Raw genomic sequence first — 25,837 nt, 5'->3', positions numbered from 1 at the left:
TAAAATAATAATAATAATTATGTTCACACGGAAAATGTAGCCCGCTGACAGACTGATCGATCCGGATGGACGTAATCTGTCCATGTGCGAATAACTTATCTGCCGCATGTGCAGTGGCCGGTTCCTCTTTTGGGGCCTCATTTAGAGGTGGACACACTGCTGGTATCAGACGTAGTACAGCATTCACCGTGCTGGTGTGTAAGTTTTACCGCGCATGTGTCTAAGTTTCACCGCATGTAACTAAGTTTCACCGCCCATGTGTCTAAGTTTCACCGCCCATGTGTCTAAGTTTCACCACGCATGCATCTAACTTGTACCGCGCATGTGTCTAAGTTGCACCACGCATGTGTCTAAGTTGCACCATGCATGTGTCTAAGTTGCAGCACGCATGTGTCTAAGTTGCACCATGCATGTGTCTAAGTTGCACCATGCATGCATCTAAGTTGTACCGCGCATGTGTCTAAGTTTCACCGCCCACGTGTCTAAGTTTCACCACGCATGTGTCTAAGATGCACCCCGCATGTGTCTAAGTTGCACCATGCATGCATCTAACTTGTACCGCGCATATGTCTAAGTTGCACCGCGCATGTGTCTAAGTTGCACCATGCATGCATCTAAGTTGTACCACGCATGTGTCTAAATTTCACCGCCCACGTGTCTAAGTTTCACCACGCATGTGTCTAAGATGCACCCCGCATGTGTCTAAGTTGCACCATGCATGCATCTAACTTGTACCGCGCATATGTCTAAGTTGCACCGCGCATGTGTCTAAGTTGCACCGCGCATGTGTCTAAGTTGCACCGCGCATGTGTCTCAATTGTGTTTGTAAAGAGTCACACTTTTATAATTATCTTTAAATCAGGCCCGCAGACTGGACGCTGTAAGGATAAGGTAAGGATCCTGGTGGTGGGAGATCCCGGCAGCCGAAATATCTACGCAGGAATCCTGACAGTTCTCGGAATGCCGGCACCGGGATCCTAACATTGCTTCCTGGCATCGGGATCCCGGCTGCCGGAATCCTGAACAAGGATTTGCGGGGCCTGCAGAGAGGTTAGCCGCGTGTGTGTGTGTGTGTGGGGGGGGGGGGGGGGAGGGAGTGTTAGTTTTAGGCTTCGGGAATGGGTGGTTAGGGCTAGGCAGCACCGGGGAGTGCTAGTGTTAGGCTGCGGGGGAAGGGGAGGGTTGGGGTCAGGCTACGAAGAAGTCGTGTTAGGATTAGGTGTCAGGATGCTTGTGTCGGTGTTCTGACTGCCGGCATCCCATGCATCAGGATCCGATACCATCCCGGCGCTGGGTTATATTGCTTCTGCTGTGGAGGTGTTGGTTAGCGTCTGAGGTAAGGAGCAGTGTCTTACTCTGCCAGTAGTAAGGATTCTGTCATCATGGCAGATGTGTAAGAGAAGCGTCAGTGTACTCACAAGAACATAGTGGCAGCTTCATCAGATAGATAAAGTGGAGCGAGATAAAGTACCAACCAATCAGCTCTGTCATTTCCAAACACAGCTTGTAACATGGCGGTCAGGAGCTGATTGGCTGGTACTTTGGGGGTCATTCCGAGCCGATCGCAAGAAGATTGACAGGAAGAGGGCGTTTATGGGTGTCAACCGACCGTTTACTGGGAGTGGTAGGGAAAACGCAGGTGTGACCAGGCTTTTGAAGAGCGGGTATCTGACGTCAATTCCGGGACCTCCATCGCTACAATCATCGCACAGGATAAGTAACTACAGGGCTGGTCTTGTTTTGCACAAAATATTTTTGTACCGCTCGGCTGCACATGCGATCGCATACTTGCGATGCGAAAATACACTCCCCCGTGGGCAGCGATTATGCATTTGCACGGCTGCTAAAAACAGCTAGCGAGCGATCAACAAGTACAGTCATGCGGGGAGGCTTGCTGGGACCTTTGGCCCTCCTGTAATAAACAATATTCTTTTTACAAACAAAAACTTGAATGCTATCAACTTGGCACCCACAGCCCAGGGGTGCTGGGGATAGTCCCAGGCTTCAGCTCAGGGCTTGGATGCCTTCATGGGGGAGAGGGTCTCTTTATTGGGGGATACCTACTTCCCCAGAAAACCCCGGCCTGAGCTGACTAGTTAGGTGGGGTAATAATTAGGCCATGGGACCCCGCCAAGTGTGTCCCCAGACTGTGGCATTACCTCCCTGGCTAGTGGAGTCCAGTGCTGGTTCTAAAAATACGAAAGACCCGTCCTCGTGTTCCCTCCGTATCTTTATAAACAGCACCGGTCCAGGAGCCCGGTGCTGGTTCTTAAAAGTCAGGTGGACCTCATTCATTGTTTTTCCTGAATTGTAAGAACTAGAATAGGCTCAAGGGGATATGGGGGGGGGGAATCATGTGGGTTGTTTTTTTTACTATTTCTAAACTGTTAAACACAGAAGCATTCACAGATCTCACTGATCTCTGCATATTTCTGTCACACTCGCCTGTAAAAAGCTGGTCTATTTATAGGTGATTTTTTAGTAAGGTTCTGGGTGCAAGTTTAAAATACCTGGATGCGAGTTTGTCCATTGCGAGTTGCAGGAAACATGCGAGCTTGCATGTTCCCGCATCCTATATCATTGTCCCAGTTTAAAAAATGTACAAGTTTAGCTGTAAACTTGCACATTTAACTTGAACCCTATTACATTTAGCCCATTGAGGTCCGTTAGCTGCTGGTGATTTCGGCCTATTCCTGGGTTCAGCACTGCATGGGCGCGTCCATGTTGAATTGATTCGCTGACTGCAGTTTCTTCCAATCACAGAGGGCCTAGCGTCCACCTGACCAGTGGCACTAATGACTGATCAGAGTGCCCTATTTAAATCCCTCACTTGCATTTGCTCATTGCCAGTACAACTTGTACCGTACCAGTTCCTTGTTCCAGTGTCAGCAACTCTGCTTCATGATTCCTGATTCTGTGTCTGCTGTCTGGAGCATGCTCAGGTTCTGAGTTCATCAGTTCCTGTTCTCAGATTTAGCTTTTCCTAGCTTGTGTCTGACTGCAGTCCTGTGCAATCCCACATTGCTCATCATCTCTAGTTAGTGAAATCTGTGCAATTTACCACCGCAGTCCTGTGCAGTTCCAGTCTGCTCATCTTCTGCAGCTAGTACAGCCTGAGCAGTTAGCCGCTGCAATCCTGTGCAATATCCACACTACTCATCATAGTCTGCTTGTAAAGCCTGTGCACTTACCACTGCTGTCCTTTACAATTCCAGTCTGCTGTCATTCCCATATCCAGTACCTGCATACATTTCATTCACTGCCTGCAGAGTGCACATTCATCATCTGCATGCATTCATTCACAGGTTGGGTACGGCTTTCCCGCAGTCAGGACGCTGGCGGTCAGAATGTCGACACTGGCATCCAACTCGCATAATTTCGACACTTTTCTTAAACTAAATTAACACTACCCCTTACCCTCCGATTAACTCACCCTAACTGCAGCCTAACTGTAACTGCCCTGCCCCCTGCAGCCTAACCCTCCCCTCCCTCAGCCTAACCCTAACCATCCCCTCCTGCAGCCTAACCCTAACCCTCCCTCCCGCAGCCTAATCCTAACCCTCCCCTCCCGCAGCCTAACCCTAACCTTCCCCTCCCACAGCCTAACCCTAACCTTCCCCTCCTGCAGCCTAACCCTCCCCTCCCGCAGCCTAACCCTAACCTTCCCTTCCCGCAGCCTAACCCTAACCTTCCCCTCCCGCAGCCTAACCCTCCCCTCCCGCGGCCTAACCCTAACCCTCCCCCCCATAACCTAACCATCCCCTCCCTCAGCCTAACCCCAACGCTCCCCTCCTGCAGCCTAACCCTAACCCCCCCCCCCACCCCCCCTGCAGCCTAACCCTCTCCTCCCACAGCCTAATCCTCCTCCCCTCCCTCGTAGCCTAACCTTAACTGCCATCCAGCCTAACCCTAACACTTCCCGACATACCTACGTTTTGGGATTCCTGCTGTCGGGATTCCAGCATCAGGGTTCTGACAGGTGTCGGAATTCCGGTGCCTGTCTACTGACCTCTGCCGTCCCGTCTGTTGGGATTCCAACTACATCCTTTCTTTCACAGCCTTCAGAGCACATTCCATTACCTGTGGGCATTGCCACTTTTAACCTACAGAGTGCACAACCTGTACCTGTGTGTGAAAACTGGAGACACTCAAACTATTTGAATACATTGGAAATTCTGTCAAATTGTCAAGATTCAACTTTGGTTGAAAAATATCCAAAATGCGTTTTAGTTTTGACCACCATATGGATTGGCACATATGCAGTGAGACAAGAAGAGTAGAGTGATTGCCTCAGGCTTGGACTGGCGTGTATATCCAGACCCCTTTGTGTAAGGGGCTTACTCACAAGTCTACAGTAATTTCCTTTTGCGGCTGCAATATCTGGATGTATACCTGATGCCACATACAGAATTGCCGCCGTTGCTTGTCTGCACCTCTCATTGTTGGGTAGTCATCTCCTCCTTTTGACGTCAGGCAGGCTTTATCTGTGGTTCAGCTTTGGTGTCCATCATCTCACACTGGTTGAGGCAGCTTTGGTGTCCATCATCCTACACTGGTTGATGCAGCTTTGGTGTCCATCATCCTACACTGGTTGATGCAGCTTTGGTGTCCATCATCCTACACTGGTTGATGCAGCTTTGGTGTCCATTATCTCACACTGGTTGATGCAGCTTTGGTGTCCATTATCTCACACTGGTTGAGGCTTGCACTGACTTGAGTAGACAGCTCACATCTCACAGGGCCTTCATTTCAAAGTGTTTCTTGAGAACTTTATATAACTTTCATCGTTGTCCTTCTAATGAGCTATGGTCCGATCATCTACATAGGGAAGTAAGTACATCTATTTATCATTAGTAACCATGTACCTTGCATGGATCAGATTGGTACCCTTCATCTAATAAACTTGGCCACTGTTACAGACCTTGCAAACAAGGAGCTTTTCTTCTTTCTATCGTATTCCTCAGACTGTGACTTGTACGGGTTCTTTGTAATGTCACCGCTGAGGGAGGGATTTTAGAGTTCATGATGTCTCATTTTCATCTCATTGTGCAGCCTCCATGGTCCTGAATGAACATTTGCTGTTTAAGGGTTTCATCTTTACCTCCCAAGTAACACAAGAGACTCCAAGTGTCATTACATAAGAGTCTTTTAGTAGCAATCAATAACTGCAGCTGCTATGTAATTAATTGCAAAGACATTAAATAAGTTAGAGATCTTCTTAGATGTTCCAGGTTACAATGCCTAAATGTGTAGCTGTCATGTTCTACTAATTCTTATACTGAAAATGTTGTATTTCTATGCAGATCTCTGAATATTGTGTTGCTAAATATGTTTGGTCATGCTATTATCTGTAAAAGTTTACATTATACAAGCCGTTTCTAATCCCCTTTCCCTGACCTTGCGGAACAGCCGATCCGTCGGGGAATCAAAAGGAAATTTTTCATTTTAAAAATCAGGGATTTGCTGATCCACACCTGGTTCTCATGTACAGGCAATCGGTGCATCACCTTCCATGGTTCTGGTTTGAGCTGTGTTGCTATTTGAATCATGTATGTTGGTCATTTAGCTGATACTCTTTTTCCAACTTGTGGATTGTCAAAGTGAATGTAGAGGGGGTGTATTACTCTTTCTTCTTTAATAGCTGGTTTCCAAATTTAATTCCAGTGTCCCTTTGAATGTTTTTCTGATGGAGCTTGTTGGGTAGGCTGAGCTATTTGTGACGTTTTGTGAAAATTTAGTAACACAGAATCACCATTTTTCTACTATTTGTTACTTTGTTGGTGTCTTGGAGCACAATGTTGTATGTTTTGTGTTTGCTGTAGCCTACCCGTGTTGCTTTCTGTGCACAAACTTCTGATTCCCTAAGGTTCTTCCTTTGGAACATGCACATAGGCCTTGCTTCCTAAAATTCTAATATTCTGCAGCTCAGGCTTCTTTCTATTGCACTGTTCATGCACAGATGTCAGCATTACTTACCTCTAATATATGTTTGGCACATCTGAGCATGCTTTATCTGCTTTCACAAAGAGTATGGTTCTATCTCTCTACCGTCTCATATTGTTCAAGGTTGCATGAAATACAATCTGTTCCTCTACAAGGTGCCTGGTGTCTTACCCAGGGCCGTCTTTTCGTATGGGCTCAATGGGCTCTTGCCCAAAGGCCCCAGGAGTTTAAGGGCCCTAGGCTGATAGCTGAGGGTCCCCTCTTTCCAGGGGTACCAGATTTTTGAAAATCGGCCCTTGGGAACCGGAGTTATCTGACTTGAAACCAGTGGTCCCCATCCAAGCCTGTTAATTGCTCTTCCTTGCCAGATATCTTGGGTCCTGTCTGACTTAGAGTTTCTCTGAGGGCATAATCCAAAAGCTGTGACTCTCCCTTTTCAGTGGACACTGGCTGCTTGTCTCTACTGTGCCCAGAACCAGAGATATCAGCCTTCAAGCATATGGTCCCTGCTCCAGATCCACACGCCTAACATGCAGTTTTAGATTTTCGTTGGTGAATTGCTCTGGCTTCTGAGCTCTGATCCCCAAGTCCCCAGTACCTCCTAAAAGGTGAGACTCTCTAGTTTTTTATCCCATTCAAAGCTAAGAAATACATTTTCAGGAACTTGAGATATCTGCAGTCAAGCAAGCTGCCTTCCCACCGGAAAATGAAAACTATTAAGCCCACTCCACTATCCACCCCTCCCCTACGTATTAAACACCCCCTACCACCCTGGAAGTCATGTACCAGGGCTTCTTCATTCAGCCCAATGCCCCCTTGTACAGTTTAGCCCCATCTGTGTAGTGAAGGTGAAATTAGCAGAAATTACTGCTCCAGGTCCTACATGCTGAGCGGAAGATAGAACGCCCCCTACCGCCCGCGGGACATCAAAGCTGACGCTGATAGCATCCCCACCCCTACCTCTGAAGGATGGGTAGGGGGCCCAGCGCATTGCTGTGCCCAGGGGCCTACACTTCTGTTAAAACGGCCCTGGTCTTACCACTTGTGTATTCTGCTTACTTGCCTTCTCTCCCGGAATGTCCGGTGGCTCACTAATTTTGGGCCCCACTTCTGGATCACATCCCCTTCCCCCACTAGGCAAAGCCTCAAATCTTATTTCTTCTGTAATGTGATAAAGCTGCTCTACCCGTTCTAAAGTTCTCCCTATATAGACCTGCTGGTCCTTTATCAGCTTAGTTTGGTATTGTTTTCTAATTTAGGGGTTGTTAGCAAACCAACAAAGTTAGCAATTGGACAAAACCATGTGCACTGCAGGGGGGGCAGATGTAACATGTGCAGAGAGAGTTAGAATTGGGTGGGTTATATTGTTCCTGTGCAGCATAAATACTGTCTGCTTTATTTTTACACTGCAATTTGCATTTCAGTTTGAACACACCCCACCCAAATCTAACTCTCTCTGCACATGTTACATCTGCCCTACCTGCAGTGCACATGGTTTATCCGCAACTCGGAAAAAAAAACTAAATGCAAACCAGTGTCCAGATTTGTTAATTTGTGCACGTTCTGTAGCTTATCCCACATTTCTGTTGCGGTTTAACATATCTTTCTGCTATGGGAGGTGGTAATTTGAGCTTTCTCGATTCATTCGTTCAGACTCTTGTGTATATTTCCACATACTTTCCTTTATTACCAACATTTGTAATGTTACTTCCAGGAGTAGTAGTCCCAGTTTATCAGATCGGACACCCAGGCGTTCTGAGCAGACCTGACCTAACCCAAAAATATGTGCAATATTTTATCAAATTGCTCATGGTGTAAAACAGGTTTTGTTTAATAAGAAGTACTGTATGTTTCTACAGAACATTAACAAGATGGGTGTCAGTCAGATTGGCGCATTAATGAATGTGGAAATTTTATATTTTTATTGTACATTTTGTGGCCTGGACCTGTTTGCCTTATGTTGTCTCCGGTACTTAATAAATTAAATTGAACCTTCTCACGAATCACCTCAGTCACAAAATGGCTGCCTAGTCGCCATGTGCTGACTTATTCAGCAGAAACTTCTGTGTAGGTCAAAAACATTTCTGGACCTCCAATGCATGATAGAAAAAAATTACTAAAAATATTTGACTTGCCCATGTTGAATATTTACTGATATGTTGTTGTACAATAGGCAGGATATCTCCTCTCAGCCAGGAGACCAGTTTTTCCAGGTTCTGCCGTCAGCCTGGAAGTGATGAGAAAACATTACCTCACGGAGAGACGAACTGGCAGTGGAGGAGCATTCAGAAGACTTGGCCAAACTGTGAGCTGCTTCTTGGAATGGATTCAGATTACCAGAGTCAGGTAATAAATCCCATGCACAACCCCAGACCTCCTGCCACCTTTTCCTCCTTCCAGCCCCGTGTGCCAGGTCCACAACTCCCTCTCCTAGGGATAGTGGGATCAATTCATCAAGCAGTGATAACCCCATTCTTATGCGTTTTTATAAAAAAAATGCTACTTCTTAATGTATATTAAAAAGACAGTCCATGGAGACATCAGAGATTCCTCCAGCCGCGCCCTTGAAAGTAGGCTTAGATGTGGCCTTCTAGAATCCAGGCCAATGCTGACCGTGTTGTACTCACCATCCCATTACTTTTTCATTTTCAGGTTAAGAATATATTTTCTTCTGTTAAACTTTCCATGGAGAGAGTGGAAGCTTACAGCAGCCACTTTAAGAAGTTCTGCACAATGGTGGAAGCAGCTGAGAACGTGAAGGCAAAAATGACCACCACCCAGGTGGAGCTGTCACCGGAGGAATACAGGGGTATCCTGGACATGTTTAACGGCTTCATCGTGGAATGTCAGCAGATGAACATCGAGCGGAGGGTGCACCTGGTAAAAGTGAGAAGTCTGGAGTTTCAGACAAGTTGCCTTCAGCATCTCCAGTCACTCGTAAATATGATCCGCACCTCTCTGCCAGCTGTCGCCTACGCTAGGAATCTCCAGCTTTTGGAAGTAAGTAGAGTTAAACACTTGACACAAAGGTAGGGAGCACTGTTCCTTCTATGCGAGGCAGAGAAAATCAGTAAAAACATTAAATAATGTATTTATTATAATCAAACGGATTTAACCCATTTGTCTGAATTACCATTTTTCTCAGTTTTCCAGTATTTGGGAGCAAACGGTTGATTGTCATTCACTCTCATAAATGACCAGATTTTTATTCCAGCCAGATTGGACAGATAACCTTATAGTGTGTATCCAGCTTTAGGGTTCCCATTAGGGTTAGGGCTAGTGACGGAATTACAGGAAAAAGAGTATGGCGACATTTCAGCAGTGTCAGCATAACTACACTATTGACATACTAAATGTCAGCATGGTCATATTCAATCTCCGGCGCTTGAACGGATGTTTAAACCGTGAATGATGGCCTAGAGTGCTATAAATTAAAGGGGTGTGCTACAAGATGTCGACACCAGAATGTCAACAGTCTGCATTTTTTTTTAGTGTGATAATACTAACTCTACAGTGATAATCCTAACCCTAAATATAACCCTAACCACAGACTAACCCTACACCTAAGCCTAAAATTAAAAAACCATCAAAGTCATGGATAAACTACGGTAATTTAAAATTCAAAATACATGTTCACAGATATAGAAATAAATATATAGAAAAATAGAATAAGCCCAGTGTCACAAGATAAAACCAGGCATTAATTGATAAACCCCAAAATAAAACAAGCATGAAAAACAAAAAGCCTTGCTATAATGTTGCTTGTTACGCGTTTCGCCCTACCCAGGCACCTTCTTCAGGCAATGGAGAAGAAGCGTTATATACGATCAAAAACACATTTACATTTTCAGATCCGGAATTCTAATCCAATTCGATCTGGTACCCCAAAATTTGATGTTGAAGGCGCTATTTCATATCCAACAACATTTTAAAAAGTGTGTATTTCTTTTAAGGGTGATAGTTCTGCTCACGCCCCAAGTGTATGTAATAACCGTTCTCAAACATTTATTGATAAATTGTAAAACCATCTTCCTGTAAATAATACATAGAATTCTATAAATGGTTCTGTGGCTCTATGTCATTTATACGCCATTCATCATTATTACAGATGCTTGGTCTGAAAAACCTGTCCTGGGAATAACAAAAGAAAAGCAAATACTGTACTTGTTAAACGTTTGGAAACATATAAATATAATTTGCTGAAACGTCTGACAATGGAGATTTCACAAGTGGTTAATTTAGTGTGAGCCGTCTTTGCATGATTCACACTTAATGAAATAAATGAGGCAAACAGCGGAGTTAATTCGGCTGATTTGTGGCGGAGCGGAATATATCAGCTGCGTCTATTAACATATGTTGTAGGGTACTCAATGAATAAAACATACATAATCAAATCTTGAAGAATTCACAATATTCCTTGAAAACAATCATTAGCATTTTGTATAATACTGTATATTTCCTCTGCTTAATCTCGGCCCCCGGCAATGCAAACGCGGGAATCCGGGCAAAACGACCCAGGGGTTGGAGCTGCGATTCGCAGTTGTCTGCTCCCATCCTGCCCAGCTGCCCCTTCCTCCCCTCAGACCTCCCGGAGAGGCACTTGCTGAAGTCAGTGCTTTTCAGTCATGTTTACCTTTGTATCACTTGTTGTTGTTTTTTTTATATATATCTCTGGTCAGTGGATGCTACAACTTATGTGAGTTATAGGCCCTACACACTGGGCGATAATACTGAAAGATATGAACGATCTCCTTCATTAATGAACGAGATATCGTTCATATCTTTCAGTGTGTAGGCACCAGCGATGAATCATGCGCGGCCCCGCTCTCGTTCATCGCTGGTGCCGGCTCGTTTAAACATGCGGGCCAATATGGACAATCTCGTCCATATTAGCATGCGGGGCTATGGGGCTGGGTGACAGGGGGAGTGAAGAAACTTCACTCCCCCCGTCACTCCCCCCCACCGCAGGGTTGCCCGTCGGCTGGCACATCGCCGGGTGTGTAGGGCCTATTAGCCGCCCATTTGTTGACTGTTTAGAATAGATTTTTATATGTGTTCTGCCCTGACAGCATCTTCACTGTATGTTCCAGCAGCAGTCTATCGTTTCACCTTTATAGTAGTCTTACCTAGTCTCCCGGAATATCCAGGAAACTCCCAAATGACAGGTAGTTTTTATGTACTCCTTCCAGAGTAGATCAGCCTCCTGGGTCACACCCAGTATCGGTATCCCAGTGCTTGGTCTGGCATCGGTCAGGACAGTGACATCCTGATGCACAGGATCTCCGCAACCCCCCTAACCTTCCCTACCCGCAGCCTAAACCCCCCCCCCCACCTACAGCTTAACCCTAACCCTACCCGGTGGTGCATAAACCTAACCCTCCCAGCCCTGCAGCCTAACCCTTAACCCCAGTGCCGTAACTAGCCATGTAAAATAGGGGCAGTGCGCGCCACTACACCAGGTAGAGCCCCTTTTATACATTACAGCAGACAGCGTCCCCCTTTTTACACATTGCAGCAGCCAGGACCCCTTTTTACACATTGCGGCAGCCAGTCCCCCTTTTTATACATTGCGGCAGCCAGTCCCCCTTTTTATACATTGCGGCAGCCAGTCCCCCTTTTTATACATTGCGGCATCCAGGCCCCCTTTTTACACATTGTGGCAGCCAGGACCCCTTTTTACACATTGCGGCAGCCAGGCCCCCTCTTTATACATTGCGGCAGCTAGGCCCCCTTTTTACACATTGCGGCAGCCAGACCCCCTTTTTATACATTGCGGCAGCCAGGCCCCCTCTTTACACATTGCGGCAGCCAGGCCCCCTCTTTACACATTGCGGCAGCCAGGACCCCTCTTTACACATTGCGGCAGCCAGGACCCCTCTTTACACATTGTGGCAGCCAGGCCCCCTTTTTACACATTGCGGCAGCCAGGACCCCATTTTACACATTGCGGCAGCCAGGACCCCCCCTTTTTACACATTGCGGCAGCCAGGACCCCCCCTTTTTACACATTGCGGCAGCCAGGACCCCCTGTTTTTACACATTGCGGCAGCCAGGACCCCATTTTACACATTGCGGCAGCCACGCCCCCTTTTTACACATTGCGGCAGCCACGCCCCTTTTTTACACATTGCGGCAGCCAGGACTCCCCCTTTTTACACATTGCGGCAGCCAGACCCCCTTTTTATACATTGCGGCAGCCAGGACCCCATTTTACACATTGCGGCAGCCAGGACCCCCCCTTTTTACACATTGCGGCAGCCAGGACCCCATTTTACACATTGCGGCAGACGGAGTCCCCCTGAGAGAGAGAGAGAGAGAGAGAGAGAGAGAGGGATATACTTACCTTCTCCCCGCTGACAGGCTCTTCGTGCTGGCATCTCCGAGTCCCTCAGTGCAGTGAGGTGAGAAGGAGGAGGAGGGAGGGGGAGCAGGGAGCCGCAGCAGCATCCCCCTCTCCTTCTGTATTGGATGCCCGGCGCTGCTATGGATGCTGGGATGCGGTTCCTTCATCCTCTTCTCCCTCCAGCCGCGCACGGCGCACACAGCAGAGGCGGCATGTAATGAGTCAATTTGACTCATTACATGCCGCTGGCCGTTGCGCCCCCAGGGCAACTGCTGTGTGCCAAGCCCACTTGGCACACACGTAGTTACGGCCCTGCTTAACCCTTCCTCCGATGGTGCCTAAGCCCATCCCTCCCTCTCCGCAGCTTATCCCTGCCCCCCTCAATCAGCCTAACCCTGTCCCCGCAGTCTAGACCTAACATTCCCCCACCGCGGCCTGATCCTAAGCAGCCCCGCACAGTTATGTTCGGGATCCTGACGTTCGGGATTCCAGCGAATGAAATGGCATCAGTATTCCCGAGCAATGTCGGAATTTTGGCATCAGTATTCTGACAGCCAGGATCCCAAATGGCATCCCAGTGTTGGTATTCCTAGCAGTGTCCGTATTCCTGTATCGATATTCCGACTGCTGGGATACCAAACGCCGAGATCCCAACCGGATTGCAAATATATATATATATTTAGTATGCAGTTATATTCCCGACTGTAGGGATCACGGCGGTTGCAATCTCAACGCCAAAATCCAAACAGCCTTGGGTCGTAATCCTGACTACCGGCCAGAAACCCCACTTGAGTGGTGGTCCACGTCACTACCCGAGGGGGGGAAGAGAACCTTGTAGCAACCTAAGCGTGGCAAGCTGGCGAGGGGAAAAAGGAAGCACTCCAGGTCGGGATTCTGGTGTCGTGTTTCGACCACCGGGATCCTGTCAGTCGGGTAATCATACTGATTTTATTTATATATATATATATATATTGTCAAAGTCGGAAAAATATCATGCTACACGTTGCCATATATTCACCTCATGCGCTTGCCCGCTGCACATGCACTTTCTCTGGCGTGCGTGCACATATTCGCAATTGCGTGACGGCGCCTCTACGGGTGTGCGCTCAAGCGCATGGTATGTGCATTTACGGTAGAGTTTGTGTGCGTCTAGCGGGCGACTCAATCACTACTTAATAAATCCATATAGCAGGTTTTATAGGTAAAGTTCCCCTTAATGATAACTGTAAGTTTGTTTAATGTGACTTGTTCACGGACTTGGGAATCCCTATTTACGTTGTACAAAGGGTCTGATTAAGGTTGAACAGTGGTGTCTGGTACCTAACCGAAGAGTATTTTAATAGCAACAATCCGGTGTTGGTTAGGTAAAGATTAATCGCTCCTGCGTATAGTTATGGCCATTAGTAGTTTCTGGACATTTCTTATATTTGCAGTTCATTATCCATGCAGCGGGAATCCGGCGATTCCCTCCCACCTGAGCAGTTTGTAATAGCCACAGCCCACCTGTTCAAATCCACCTATGACCTTTTGTTACAGTGCAGAGAGACATTCCTGTGTCCAATGAACAATGAGATTGTAGGGCCCTTTGTAGTACACTGTATGTTGTGTATATAAGGGTCACTGTCCCCAGACCGGCGAGTACTCTCTCTCTTCAACATTTATCTCTGATAATTGGAGGACTGGATTCCGGTTGCGCTTGCGAGTGTTCCCCGTATGGTATGTTTCTCTGTGGCCATTTTGTTACCCGTGTAATGTTAGCCATTCATTCTTAGTCTATGTATTTGTATTTGTGATCGTTTACTATTGTGTATATTTCTGTCTAGATATTCTGTTAGAATTATATGTTAGCTTGTAGTGTATGACTTGTCAACTGTTTTGCCCTTTTCGATATAACTAAAAGCTTGTTAGTAAAGGTTTTGGAACCTTAGTAAAGTATCGAGTGTTCATTACATTACTGTGGGTAATCGGAGCGTCTCAACCGCTCAAGCAGCTTTAGCATTAACAAGGTTAAGCAGCGTTACATCGCTACAGTATTTCAGTACAAGGTTTACAGTATAAGAGTATCCTTTCTGTGTGTTACATTCAAGGTTTACTGAGTGTCATCCCGTGAGCGTCTGCGCCGCTCGTGTTCCCCTCGTGGTCTCGAGCGTCCGCTACGCTGGTAGCGTAGCATTACGGTAGTCGACCGCCTATAGCGTGCTCGACACCACGCATTAAACTGTGAGCGAGCGTGTCGCATGTGCGTCTCGATCACGGCCGAGCGTATGCTACGCTAAGTGCGTACCCTTACGGTACCCCATACGCCAATTGCGTACTGAGTCTCTTACCTGTATATAGTGAAGGTTATAAGGTAATCAATCGGCATTATCAATATATACACACACACACACACACACACACACACACGATGGACTGTTAGTTTTCGTCTCCCATTCTACGCTTTTATAAACCACGTCCATGTTATAAATGTATCTCTGCGCTCTTTCAGGTCATTCATAGATACTTGCAAAGACTAAACAGGGAGCTGAAGCTGGTGGAGGAATTTGTGGAGCACTTGACGTTTCTTGGACAAGTCTCCTCCGAGCTTCCATCCATGGAGACACAATACAACACCATCATCCAGCTCTACGCCGTCGCCAAAGACTACAGCATCAATATTCCTATAGAAGACACCGCTCTCTATCAAAGCCTCATTCCCAGCTTCCAGCAGCTGAAATCCGCCGTTCTCTTCTGCCAAGCTAAAAAGAACGAGGACATTATTCAGTTCAGCGGGGATTTGGACAAGTATATTTCAGACCTGCACTTTGAGTTAATGGAGTTCAAGATCAAAGTAGGTTTCTCGCTCACTGCTAGCGTTCCGTGTCTCAGTCTGACGCAGGTTTTTCATGTCAGGTTTTTTTTTCTCTCAAAAAGGCAGACTCTGCGTCTTAAGTAGATTATAGCTGGGAAATGTACTGTAAGTAGGTAATAACGCTGAGCGAGGTTATGCTGCCGACTGCAAAACTCACCAGGAAAGTTATTACCAGTCTAGCAAATCAGGGTTAGTAAGGTGGGCGAGTAATCTGCAGCGCCGTGCCTCACTGTCAGGATAAGCCCCCCTGCAGCAAAGTGTGTGTCCTCGCTAATTAGTATATTCATCTATTTGTTCCTAACCACTTAACTGGTGATGGGATTTTTTTTATTTTTTTATTTAAATAAGTTTAGAACATATATTTTAAAATGTATTAAATGTCCATATATCCCCCATTGGAACATTGGTCTTGAATAATGACACTCCCATCCATCCACACCTTACTGGGTACTACTCTGCATGAAGGAAGGGGGGGGGGGGGGGGGGGGAATGTGGCAGTGATATTACCCCTCCCCCTTATGCAGAGTGCATTGGACCTTGGTGGTCATTCCGAGTTGATCGCTCGCTAGCGGTTTTTAGCAGCCGTGCACACGCTATGCCGCCTCCCACTGGGAGTGTATCTTAGCTTAGCAGAAGTGCGATCCAAAGGATCGCAGAGCGGCTACAAAATAATTTTGTGCAGTTTCAGAGAAGCTCCAGACCTACTCAGCGCTTGCGATCACTTCAGACTGTTCAGTTCCTGTTTTGATGTCACAAACACGCCCTGCGTTCGCCCAGCCACGCCTGCGTTTTTTCTGGCACGCCTGCGTTTTTTTGAACACTCCCTGAAAACGGTCAGTTGACACCCAGAAACGCCCACTTCATGTCAGTCACTCCGCGGCCAGCAGTGCGACTGAAAAGCTTCGCTAGACCCTGTGTGAAACTACATAGTTGGTTGTAATAGTACGTCGCGCGTGCGCATTGTGCCGAATACGCATGCTGCACAGCGAACGAATGCAGATAGAGATCAATTCGGAATGACCACCCTTGTGTCGGGGGGGGGGGGGGGGGGGGGGGCTGATCATCAATTCCACCGCTGCAGCCGCTCTCCGCTCTCCTTGTACTTTTGTAACTGGAGCATGGAGAAAATTGGCAGCGCTGTTGGTGGGCAGAGACCGCTACATCTCTGCCACGGGTTGGCGCAGGAGAATGAGGTGCGACCGTGTCAGGGACAGCCCAGCTACCTGCAGCTGCATCCCATGCTTGTTAACAGAGAACAATAGCTTGCGCTCAACTTTGCAGCAGATACAATGTAAAAATAGCTCTTTCAAGGGACGGGATCTTCCATATAAATTTATAATGATTAGGGTTTTTTATTATATTGATGTAAGGCAGTTTATGAGTTGGTTTCAGTGGTTCTGTGAAACGAATTAAGATTAAGGGTGGAATTCAATTGTTTGAAAAGTCGGTTGGGTGTCTGTTATTTTTCTGTATATTAGATAGGAAAAAACAGACACCCAACTGACTTTTCAAACAATTGAATACCCCCCTTCGTGTCTTATAAATATATATGCCAAGGTCAGAAATAAAAATAATTACAGACCATTAAGTTGCTGATTGCAGACTCTTCCATGTGAGATATATGCACAATACACCCGGTGCAGACAGTTTTTGGCACTGACACATTTCCCTATGTTAGTATGGCGTTAGTCTCAAGGCCGTGTTTTCTATGTTAAGGTGAGGAACCCGATACTGCTAGAAGGTGACACATATCCACTCAAAGCCAAAGAGATTATTGCCAGCCTCTTGGATGAGTTTGAAATCCTCGCCAACAGAGCCCGGTATTACTCCAGCTACCAGGAGCGGTTCGGGAGCTCAATCACTCAGATGAAGGCAAAGTTCGTAGACCTGCTTCTTTCAAAGAAGACCCCGGGAGCCGCCATCACAGCCCAAACGGTCAGCGCTGATATCTCCGAGGTTGAGTGTGATTTGAGTCTGAGGAAGCTCCTTTGGGAAGCCCGAGAAGAATGGGCCAGTTTGTCCACAGAATGGCGACTCACCTCGTTTGAGAGCCTCAACGTTGATGTGATTCAGCGAGACGTCAACCGGTTCAGCCATACGTTATTTATGCTCGAGAAAGGTAAATGCTTGGCCATTGTTTTTACACGTTGTAACCGCAATTCAAGATGTCTGCCACAATGACAAATGTGTCTCATTTCAGGGTTGCCAGCAAATGTTGTCGTGACAGGTCTGAAACAGTCCATCATGGATTTTAAACAGAGTTTGCCCATTGTGGTGGCTTTAAGGAATCCCTGCCTCCAAGCCAGGCATTGGGACGTTATACACTTCACCATCGGTCGCATGATAACGAGAGACAAGAATTTCACCCTGGGAAGCCTTCTGGAACTTAGGGTAAATATGGCCAATCAAATTTCTAACCAAAGACCAGATTTATCAAGCCTCGGAGAGTGAAAAATTGCACGGTGATAAAGTACCAGCCAATCAGCTCCTAACTCTCATTTTTAAAACACAGCCTGTAACATGGCAGTTAGGAGCTGGTTGGTTGGTACTTTATCACCGTGCAATTTTTCTCTTACGTCCTAGAGGATACTGGTGTCCACATTAGTACCATGGGGTATAGACGGGACCACTAGGAGTCTTGGAACTTTAAGAAACTAATAGTGTGCGCTGGCTCCTCCCTCTATGCCCCTCCTACCAGACTCAGTTTAGAAACTGTGCCCGAGGAGACGGACATACCTTGACAGAAGGATTGACAGGCCAGTGGTGAGATTTGAACCAGCACACACAAACCAAGAGGAAAGCCATGCTAACCCAACTTGAGCAGGAACAGCAACAGCTGAACCGACAACAATACTTAACCAAGTAACAGTGCAGGAAAAACGAAGCACTGGGCGGGCGCCCAGCATCCTCTACAGACTACGAGAAAAGGATTTACCGGTAATTAAAATCCTATTTTCTATTACGTCCTAGAGGATACTGGGGTCCACATTAGTACCATGGGGATGTACCAAAGCTCCCAAACTGGGTGGGAGAGTGTTGAGGTTCCTGCAGAACTGATTGACCAAACTGAAGATCCTCAGCGGACAAAGTATCGAACTTGCAGAACTTAGCAAACGTTTTCGAACCCGACCAAGTAGCCGCTCGGCAGAGCTGCAATGCCGAGACACCCTGGGCAGCCGCCCAGGAAGAACCCACCGACCTAGTAGAGTGGGCCTGTACAGATTGCGGACATGGCAAACCTGCCGTAAAGTAAGCATGCTGGATAGTAAGCCTGATCCAGCGAGCAATAGACTGCTTTGAAGCAGGACACACAATTTTATTGGGATCATAAAGAACAAACAGCGAGTCCGATTTTCTGTGACAAGCTGTTCACTTTACATACACCTTCAAAGCCCTCACAACATCTAGGGAATTTGAGGTAGAGGAGGTGTCGGTAACCACCGGAACCACAATAGGTTGGTTGATATGAAACGCAGACACCACCTTTGGAAGAAATTGCTGACGAGTTCTGAGTTCAGCTCGATCCTCATGAATAATCAAATAGGGGCTCTTGTGAGACAACGCCCCCAATTCCGACACACGCCTGGCTGAAGCCAGGGCCAACAGTGTGACAGTCTTCTACGTAAGAAACTTTACAACCACCTCCTGTAAGGGCTCAATCCATTCCGATTGCAGGAACTGCAACACCACGTTGAGAACTATCATTGCCAAATCTATTAATTGGTCTTTTTTTTTTAGGCTTTCTTCTACATTGAGGACGTTGTTCTTTCTATAATTATCACCGAAAGTCGTTAGTTGAGAACTCTTAGTTTTATAGAATTCGGACCTAAATCCACATTGATTGAAGTTAGCTGATGCCACGTAAAGATGGTGCGTTGACAATACAGCCTACAGGCTACAGATCTGCTGGGAAGAGATGTAAGCTGTGTGGGGCCCTGCACCCAGGACCAACCCCTGTGGCTGCCTGTGCATTTCCCCACTTTTCTATAGTCTATACACATTGGCATTGTGCCGAGTGTTCTATGCGTACTCAGGTCTTCGACAACATGGTACCAGTGCTATATATCTGTTGACTTCTCTACTGCACATGCGCAAATCTCAGAGAGGTAAATATTAAATATAGCAGTCGGCTGTGCAGTGTGGGCTGGACCCGGGGGCCGATGTGCACCATAAACTCTGCACCCATTTCAGATACCCCAGCGATATAAGTGGAAAGATGGCTCAGTACAGGAGCTGACAAAGACACTGGTTTTGCTCTCTCCAGCATTTGCAAACACTTCTGTTATTCCTATACTTAATCAGTCAATAATGACACGCAGATGAAAGAGTCATGGTAGTGTGAGAGAGAGAAAGAAAGAAAGAAAAAGGAGGGAAAGAAAGAAAGAAAGAAAGAAAGAAAGAAAGAAAGAAAGAAAGAAAGAAAGAAAGAAAGAAAGAAAGAAAGAAAGAAAGAAAGAAAGAGGGGATAAAAAGAGAAGAAAGAGAGAAAAAGAGGGAAAGAAAAAAAAAGAGAAAGAAAAAGAAAGAGGGAAAGAAAGAAAAGAAAGAAAGAAAGAAAGAAAGAAAGAAAGAAAGAAAGAAAGAAAGAAAGAGGGATAGAAAGAGGGATAGAAAGAGGAAAAGAAAGAAAGAAAGAAAGAAAGAAAGAGAAGAAAGAGAGAAAAAGAGGGAAAGAAAAAAAAGAGAAAGAAAAATAAAGAGGGAAAGAAAAGAAAGAAAGAAAGAGGGAAAGAAAGAAAGAAAGAAAGAAAGAAAGAAAGAAAGAAAGAAAGAGGGATAGAAAGAGGGATAGAAAGAAAGAAAGAAAGAAAGAAAGAAAGAAAGAAAGAAAGAAAGAAAGAGAAGAAAGAGAGAAAAAGAGGGAAAGAAAAAAAAGAGAAAGAAAAATAAAGAGGGAAAGAAAAGAAAGAAAGAAAGAAAGAAAGAAAGAAAGAAAGAAAGAAAGAGGGAAAGAAAGAAAGAAAGAAAGAAAGAAAGAGAAAGAAAGAAGAAAGAAAGAAAGAAAGAAAGAGAAAGAAAGAAAGAAAGAAAGAAAGAAAGAAAGAAAGAAAGAAAGAAAGAAAGAAAGAAAGAAAGAAAGAAAGAAAGAAAGAAAGAGGGAGATGGGGGAAAGAGAGAGATGGAGTAAGAGGGGGAGCAACAAGAAGAAAATGAGAGAGGAGAGAGACAAGGAAGGAGAGAGAGAGAGAGAGAGAGAGAGAGAGAGAGAGAGAGAGAGAGAGAGAGAGAGAACTCCAGACAGCAGAGTGGATAACAGCTCATAATGATATAATACACAGTCACCAACCCCTGGAAGAAAATCATTGATATTCATTATATAAGGCGTACAGACCGGTTTCCCCATTTGTCACGGATCTTCTTAGCTAATTGCAGGTGCCCTGGCTCATCAGACTCGCTGAATACTTAGATTGCCAGACGGAGGCCGTTCACTCTCCTGCCAGCAGAAATAAAGCGGTATCACCTCTATGTGACGCTTATAATAATTGTAACGATTATTACAGTGTTAGATGTGTTATGGCACATCTCTGACTGTAAGAACGTGCTATTTCTGCAGATAAAATAACCGCAGCATCAAAACTATAAAGAAGACGCGTTAGAAGGGAATTAAAATCAGAAAATTGCCATCACCGTAAACTTAAATTGTATAATTTGTCTTGCCGTAGGGCAGATATCTTACACTCGTTACTATGGACCCTGCAAGGGTTGGGATGAATATATTTCATCTTAATGACTTTATGTATAGCTATAAATGAATTCTGTATTTTATTTTGGAAACTGCGCCCTTGTGCAATATAATTGTTACATTTGAGGACTTATGGGTTATTTAGATTTAGTGAACAATTGTTTTGCAGAACAAAGAGATGGAAACCCATTTTTATGATGCATTTGACTATGGATGTGTTCTGTCTGCTCGTCCATTTCATCCTAGTTTTGAAGAGGGTGGAGCTAGATCGACCTGTAATATTTACAGTAGTGCAGAGTATTTCAGGATCGTTGGAGAATGGAGGAAGTCACAGAATAATAGATAGTGAATGGAGTAGTGTTACCCACAGGACACAGATGTGAAGTTCTTGTAAAACGTTTGCGGGCAGAAGGCCACAATTACTAAGTGGTGGCTCCTACTCCCCATGTTTAAACCCAAAATTGAAAACAACAGCCATATTAAAAGCCATTTCATATCAGTCTTAGTAACTGAGTTAGTAATTTTACCCCAGATTGCTGACATCTCAGAACTAAACAATAAGTATCCCTATTCTCTGGAATCAATTATAGGGTAACTCCAGTTTTGCAAAACTTATGTTGCATATATAAAATTATTAAACTAGGTAACACAATGTTACAGGAACAACTAACGGTACTTGAAATAGCAGTTGTACCTGAAATTCTCTGCTGAAGACTTAGAAACATTCAGTTTATGGATAGTGTGTGAAAAACTGATTTTCCACATATCAACTTCTGTAACCGTGGAAACAAAGAGTACAGTCTAGTTTGTAACCATGATTACAGATGTTGCTAAGGAATGTCATTTTTGATAGACTATAAGTCAGACAGCTGTAACAGTTTGTTTCTGAGTCTTTAACAAGTAATGTGAAGCGTAGCGCCGGCATTCCGAGCAGTGTCGGCATTCCGATGTCAGTATTTCGACTGGTGCGATTCTGCCCGGATCCCATTTCAGGCGTTATTCCCTTGAGTTGTTTCACCCAGCATAATAGTTTTCTTAATTAATAATTTTATCGAGAAATAACATATTTAAGTGGAGTCCCCTTTTAATTATGCCGAGTACAGAAAGGATGGCTATGTTAGAAAATATTTATATGCTGTTCCACTATACACGCTATGAGCAAGTGTAGGAAGATGCAACTGCAGTACTGCATGTAGGGTTCCAGGCGCTCACGGCAAAGTGAAAGACTTGAATATCTGAAACTTCGACTCTGTTGCGTGGCAACATCATGATGACATGTAGTTGCAAGCGTTACACTTCTGGGCCAGAACATTGTGGAGAAGAGGCCAGCTGATATTATACATGACAATGACATCAGACAAAACCTGTAATGATGTCAGACCCTCACTCATACCGGTAGACCAGGGCCGTCTTAACAGCAGTGTAGGGGGTGTGGTTCATCAAATCGACAGTATCTAGGTCGACAATGTTTAGGTCGACCACTGTAGGTCGACAGTCACTAGGTCGACATGGATGGAAGGTCGACAGGGTTTCTAGGTCGACATGTGCTAGGTCGACAGGTCTAAAGGTCGACATGAGGATTTTTTTTTTTTTTTGGTGTCGTTTTCTTCGTAGAGTGACCGGGATCCCAAATTAGTGCACCGCGTCCCCTCGCATGGCTCGCTTCGCTCGCCATGCTTCGGGCATGGTGCCTTCGCTTCGCTCGGCACAGATTACCGTTCCAATCGTAGTCCACGTGGATCGTTAAGTATGAAAAATTTCAAAAAAAGAAAAACAATGTGAAAAACTCATGTCGACCTTTAGACCTGTCGACCTAGCACATGTCAACCTAGAAACCCTGTCGACCTTCCATCCATGTCGACCTAGTGACTGTCGACCTACAGTGGTCGACCTAAACATTGTCGACCTAGATACTGTCGATCTTCAGACCGGACCCCAGTGTAGGCCCCTGGGCAAAGCAGTGCACTAGGGCCCCTACTTATACTCCAGCGGTAGGGTTGGGGGTGCGATCATAGGCAGCTTTGATGTCCCGCGGGCGGTAGGGGGTGTTCTATCTTCCGCTCAGCATGTAGGACCTGGAGCAGTAATTTCTGCTAATTACCCCTTTACTGCACAGATGGGGCAGGAGGGAGAACACTAAACTGTAGAAGGGGCATTGGGCTGAATGAAGGGGCCCCAGTACATGACAACCAGGCTGGTAGGGGGGTGTTTAATACGCAGATGAGGGGTGGAGAGTGGAGTTGGCTTAGTATTATTTATTTATTTATTTATTAACAGTTTCTTATATAGCGCAGCATATTCCGTTGCGCTTTACAATTAGAACAACAGTAATAGAACAAAACTGGGTAAAAACAGACAGACATAGAGGTAGGAGGGCCCTGCTCGCAAGCTTACAATCTATAGAATTCATAATTTTCCGGTGGGGGGCAGCTTGCTTGACTGCAGATATCTCCAGTTTCTGGAAAATAGATTTCTTAAGGTGGGTACACACTGGAAAGATATATCTGCAGATCAATTGATCTGCAGATATATCTATGGACAGATCAGGCAGTGTGCTGTGCATACACACTGCCCGATCCGTCGGAGACTGACGTCATGAACTGTGCGGGCGTGTACACACGCCCGCCCAGTACAGCTGTCAATCACCGCCGGCCGCCGCAGCATGTGTACGGGCGGTCGGCCGACCGACGTACACACACAGCGACGCGCCAATATATCGGTAGATATATTGGCCGTCGGCTGTGCTGCGGGGCCGACGCGATACGTCTGTGAACGACGGAGTTCACAGACGTATCGGCCGTACACACTGGCCGACGGACCCGCGATATATCGGCCGTTCAAGAGAACGGGTGATATGTTGGCCAGTGTGTATGGGCCTTTAGTTTTCAATGGGGTAAAACAGTAGAGAGTTCCACCTTTCAGGAGGTACTGAGGACACCTTTCAGGAGGTACAGGGGACACCTTTCAGGAGGTACTGGGGACACCTTTCAGGAGGTACTGGGAACACCTTTCAGGAGGTACTGAGGACACCTTTCAGGAGGTACAGGGGACACCTTTCAGGAGGTACTGAGGACACCTTTCAGGAGGTACAGGGGACACCTTTCAGGAGGTACTGAGGACACCTTTCAGGAGGTACAGGGGACACCTTTCAGGAGGTACTGGGGACACCTTTCAGGAGCTACTGGGAACACCTTTCAGGAGGTACAGGGGACACCTTTCAGGAGGTACTGGGAACACCTTTCAGGAGGTACTGGGAATACGTTTCAGGAGGTACTGAGGACACCTTTCAGGAGGTACAGGGGACACCTTTCAGGAGGTACTGAGGACACCTTTCAGGAGGTACAGGGGACACCTTTCAGGAGGTACTGGGGACACCTTTCAGGAGCTACTGGGAACACCTTTCAGGAGGTACAGGGGACACCTTTCAGGAGGTACTGGGAACACCTTTCAGGAGGTACTGGGAATACGTTTCAGGAGGTACTGGGAACACCTTTCAGGAGGTACTGGGGACACCTTTCAGGAGGTACTGTACTGGGGACTTGGGGATCAGAGATCAGGAGCCAGAGCAATTCACCAATGAAAATATAAAACTGTATACCAGGCGCGTGGAGCTGGAGCAGGGACCAGCTGCTGGAAGGCTGATATCTCCGGTTCTGGGCATAGTAGAGACAAGCTCCCAGTGTCCACCAAAAGGGGAGAGTCCGAGCTTTTGGAGTTTATCCTCAGAAAAAATCTAAGTCAGACAGAACCCGAGATATCTGGCTGGGAAGAGCAATTAACAGGCTGGGATGGGGACCACTGCTTTGAAGACTCCAATTCCCCAGGGACGATTTTCAAAAATCTGGTACCCCTGGAAAGAGGGGACCCTCAGCTATCAGCATAGGGCCCTTATACCCCTTGGGCCCATATGAAAAGACGGCCCTGCGGTACACTACTCTCTAAGCTGTTGTATTGTAAGAGTATTATCACAAGATTTACTCGCACGTAAAGAAAACACATTCTGGTTTTCGGAAGCGCCCCAGTACCGCTTTGTGCCACCGTCCTTTGCTTCTTCCACAAAGAAACCATTTTCTCTCTCAAATAAATGTCCTGTATTCAAATGACTCCATATTTATTGTGCTATTAATCTAGTATTAACCTGTGTGTGTCTGTAACATGCCCCCTTGTATCATCGCTGCTGCGTATTCATCATTTCTTATTTATTTTCACTGTACAGATATTTCAGCATAAAGATAAAATAACGGACATCTCCACAACGGCAACAAACGAGGCCACGCTGCAAGGGATGCTGGATAAAGTCGTCAGTCTGTGGAATAAAACAAACTTTAAGCTAACGGCGCACCAGTCCGAGCTCTCCGAGATCCTGCTCATTGCATCTGCAGAAGATATAACGGCTCAATTAGAGGAATCGCAGGTCACCCTATCTACAGTAAAGAGCTCCCGCTACTGTCAGCCAATTAAGGTGATATTATATTATAAGGCCAAACCCTTCATTATTTGTATTCTATGCTTTAAAGCACAGCTAAAGTTAGCAAGCTCTATATTAGGGATGTTTTGCTGCATTTTCTGTTTTTTTGTCTTTGTGTTGAACATTCCGCTGTGGAAACTCTGAGGGCGGAATGTACTAAGATGTTTTCAGAGGTTTGGCGCATTCCCCATATGTATCAAGCTCCGGAAAGTAAAACTTTCCAGAGCTTGTACCCGAGAGGAGACGGTCTCTGGATGACAGGTCGACACCAAATGGCCGACATGAATTAGGTCATCAAGTACAAAAGTACATCAAGTACAAAAGGTCGACGTGTAAAAGGTAGACAATACAAAAGTTTGAGAATGGTCGACGCACATATGGTTAACACAAGTTTTTGAAAAATGTTTTCACTTTTTCCAACATTTTCATCCTTTACCATCCACGTGGACTACAATTGGGAATGGTAACCTTGCACGAAGCATAGTGAGCAAAGTGGTACACTGTTGGGGAGTTTTCTGGGGGGAAAAGTGAAGAAAAAAAACTCCCCCC

General features: G+C 45.9%; 1 protein-coding gene across 7 annotated transcripts in view; it reads left to right on the top strand.

The window, feature by feature from the left end:
* The window catches only part of DNAH14 (dynein axonemal heavy chain 14), a 427,754-nt gene that overhangs the window by 83,972 nt on the left and 317,945 nt on the right, over positions 1-25,837 (top strand). For all 7 annotated transcript variants that reach the window (XM_063919003.1, XM_063919002.1, XM_063918999.1 and 4 more), the window contains exons 16-21: positions 8,117-8,289; positions 8,596-8,943; positions 14,775-15,116; positions 16,854-17,256; positions 17,338-17,528; positions 25,037-25,282. In XM_063919003.1, coding sequence (XP_063775073.1) covers positions 8,117-8,289; positions 8,596-8,943; positions 14,775-15,116; positions 16,854-17,256; positions 17,338-17,528; positions 25,037-25,282 — 1,703 coding nt within the window. The remainder of the gene's footprint in view (positions 1-8,116; positions 8,290-8,595; positions 8,944-14,774; positions 15,117-16,853; positions 17,257-17,337; positions 17,529-25,036; positions 25,283-25,837) is intronic.

Source organism: Pseudophryne corroboree, chromosome 4 (assembly GCF_028390025.1).
Source record: "Pseudophryne corroboree isolate aPseCor3 chromosome 4, aPseCor3.hap2, whole genome shotgun sequence".
NCBI classification, from domain to species: domain Eukaryota; kingdom Metazoa; phylum Chordata; class Amphibia; order Anura; family Myobatrachidae; genus Pseudophryne; species Pseudophryne corroboree.
This window is presented reverse-complemented; position numbering and strand designations above follow the sequence as displayed.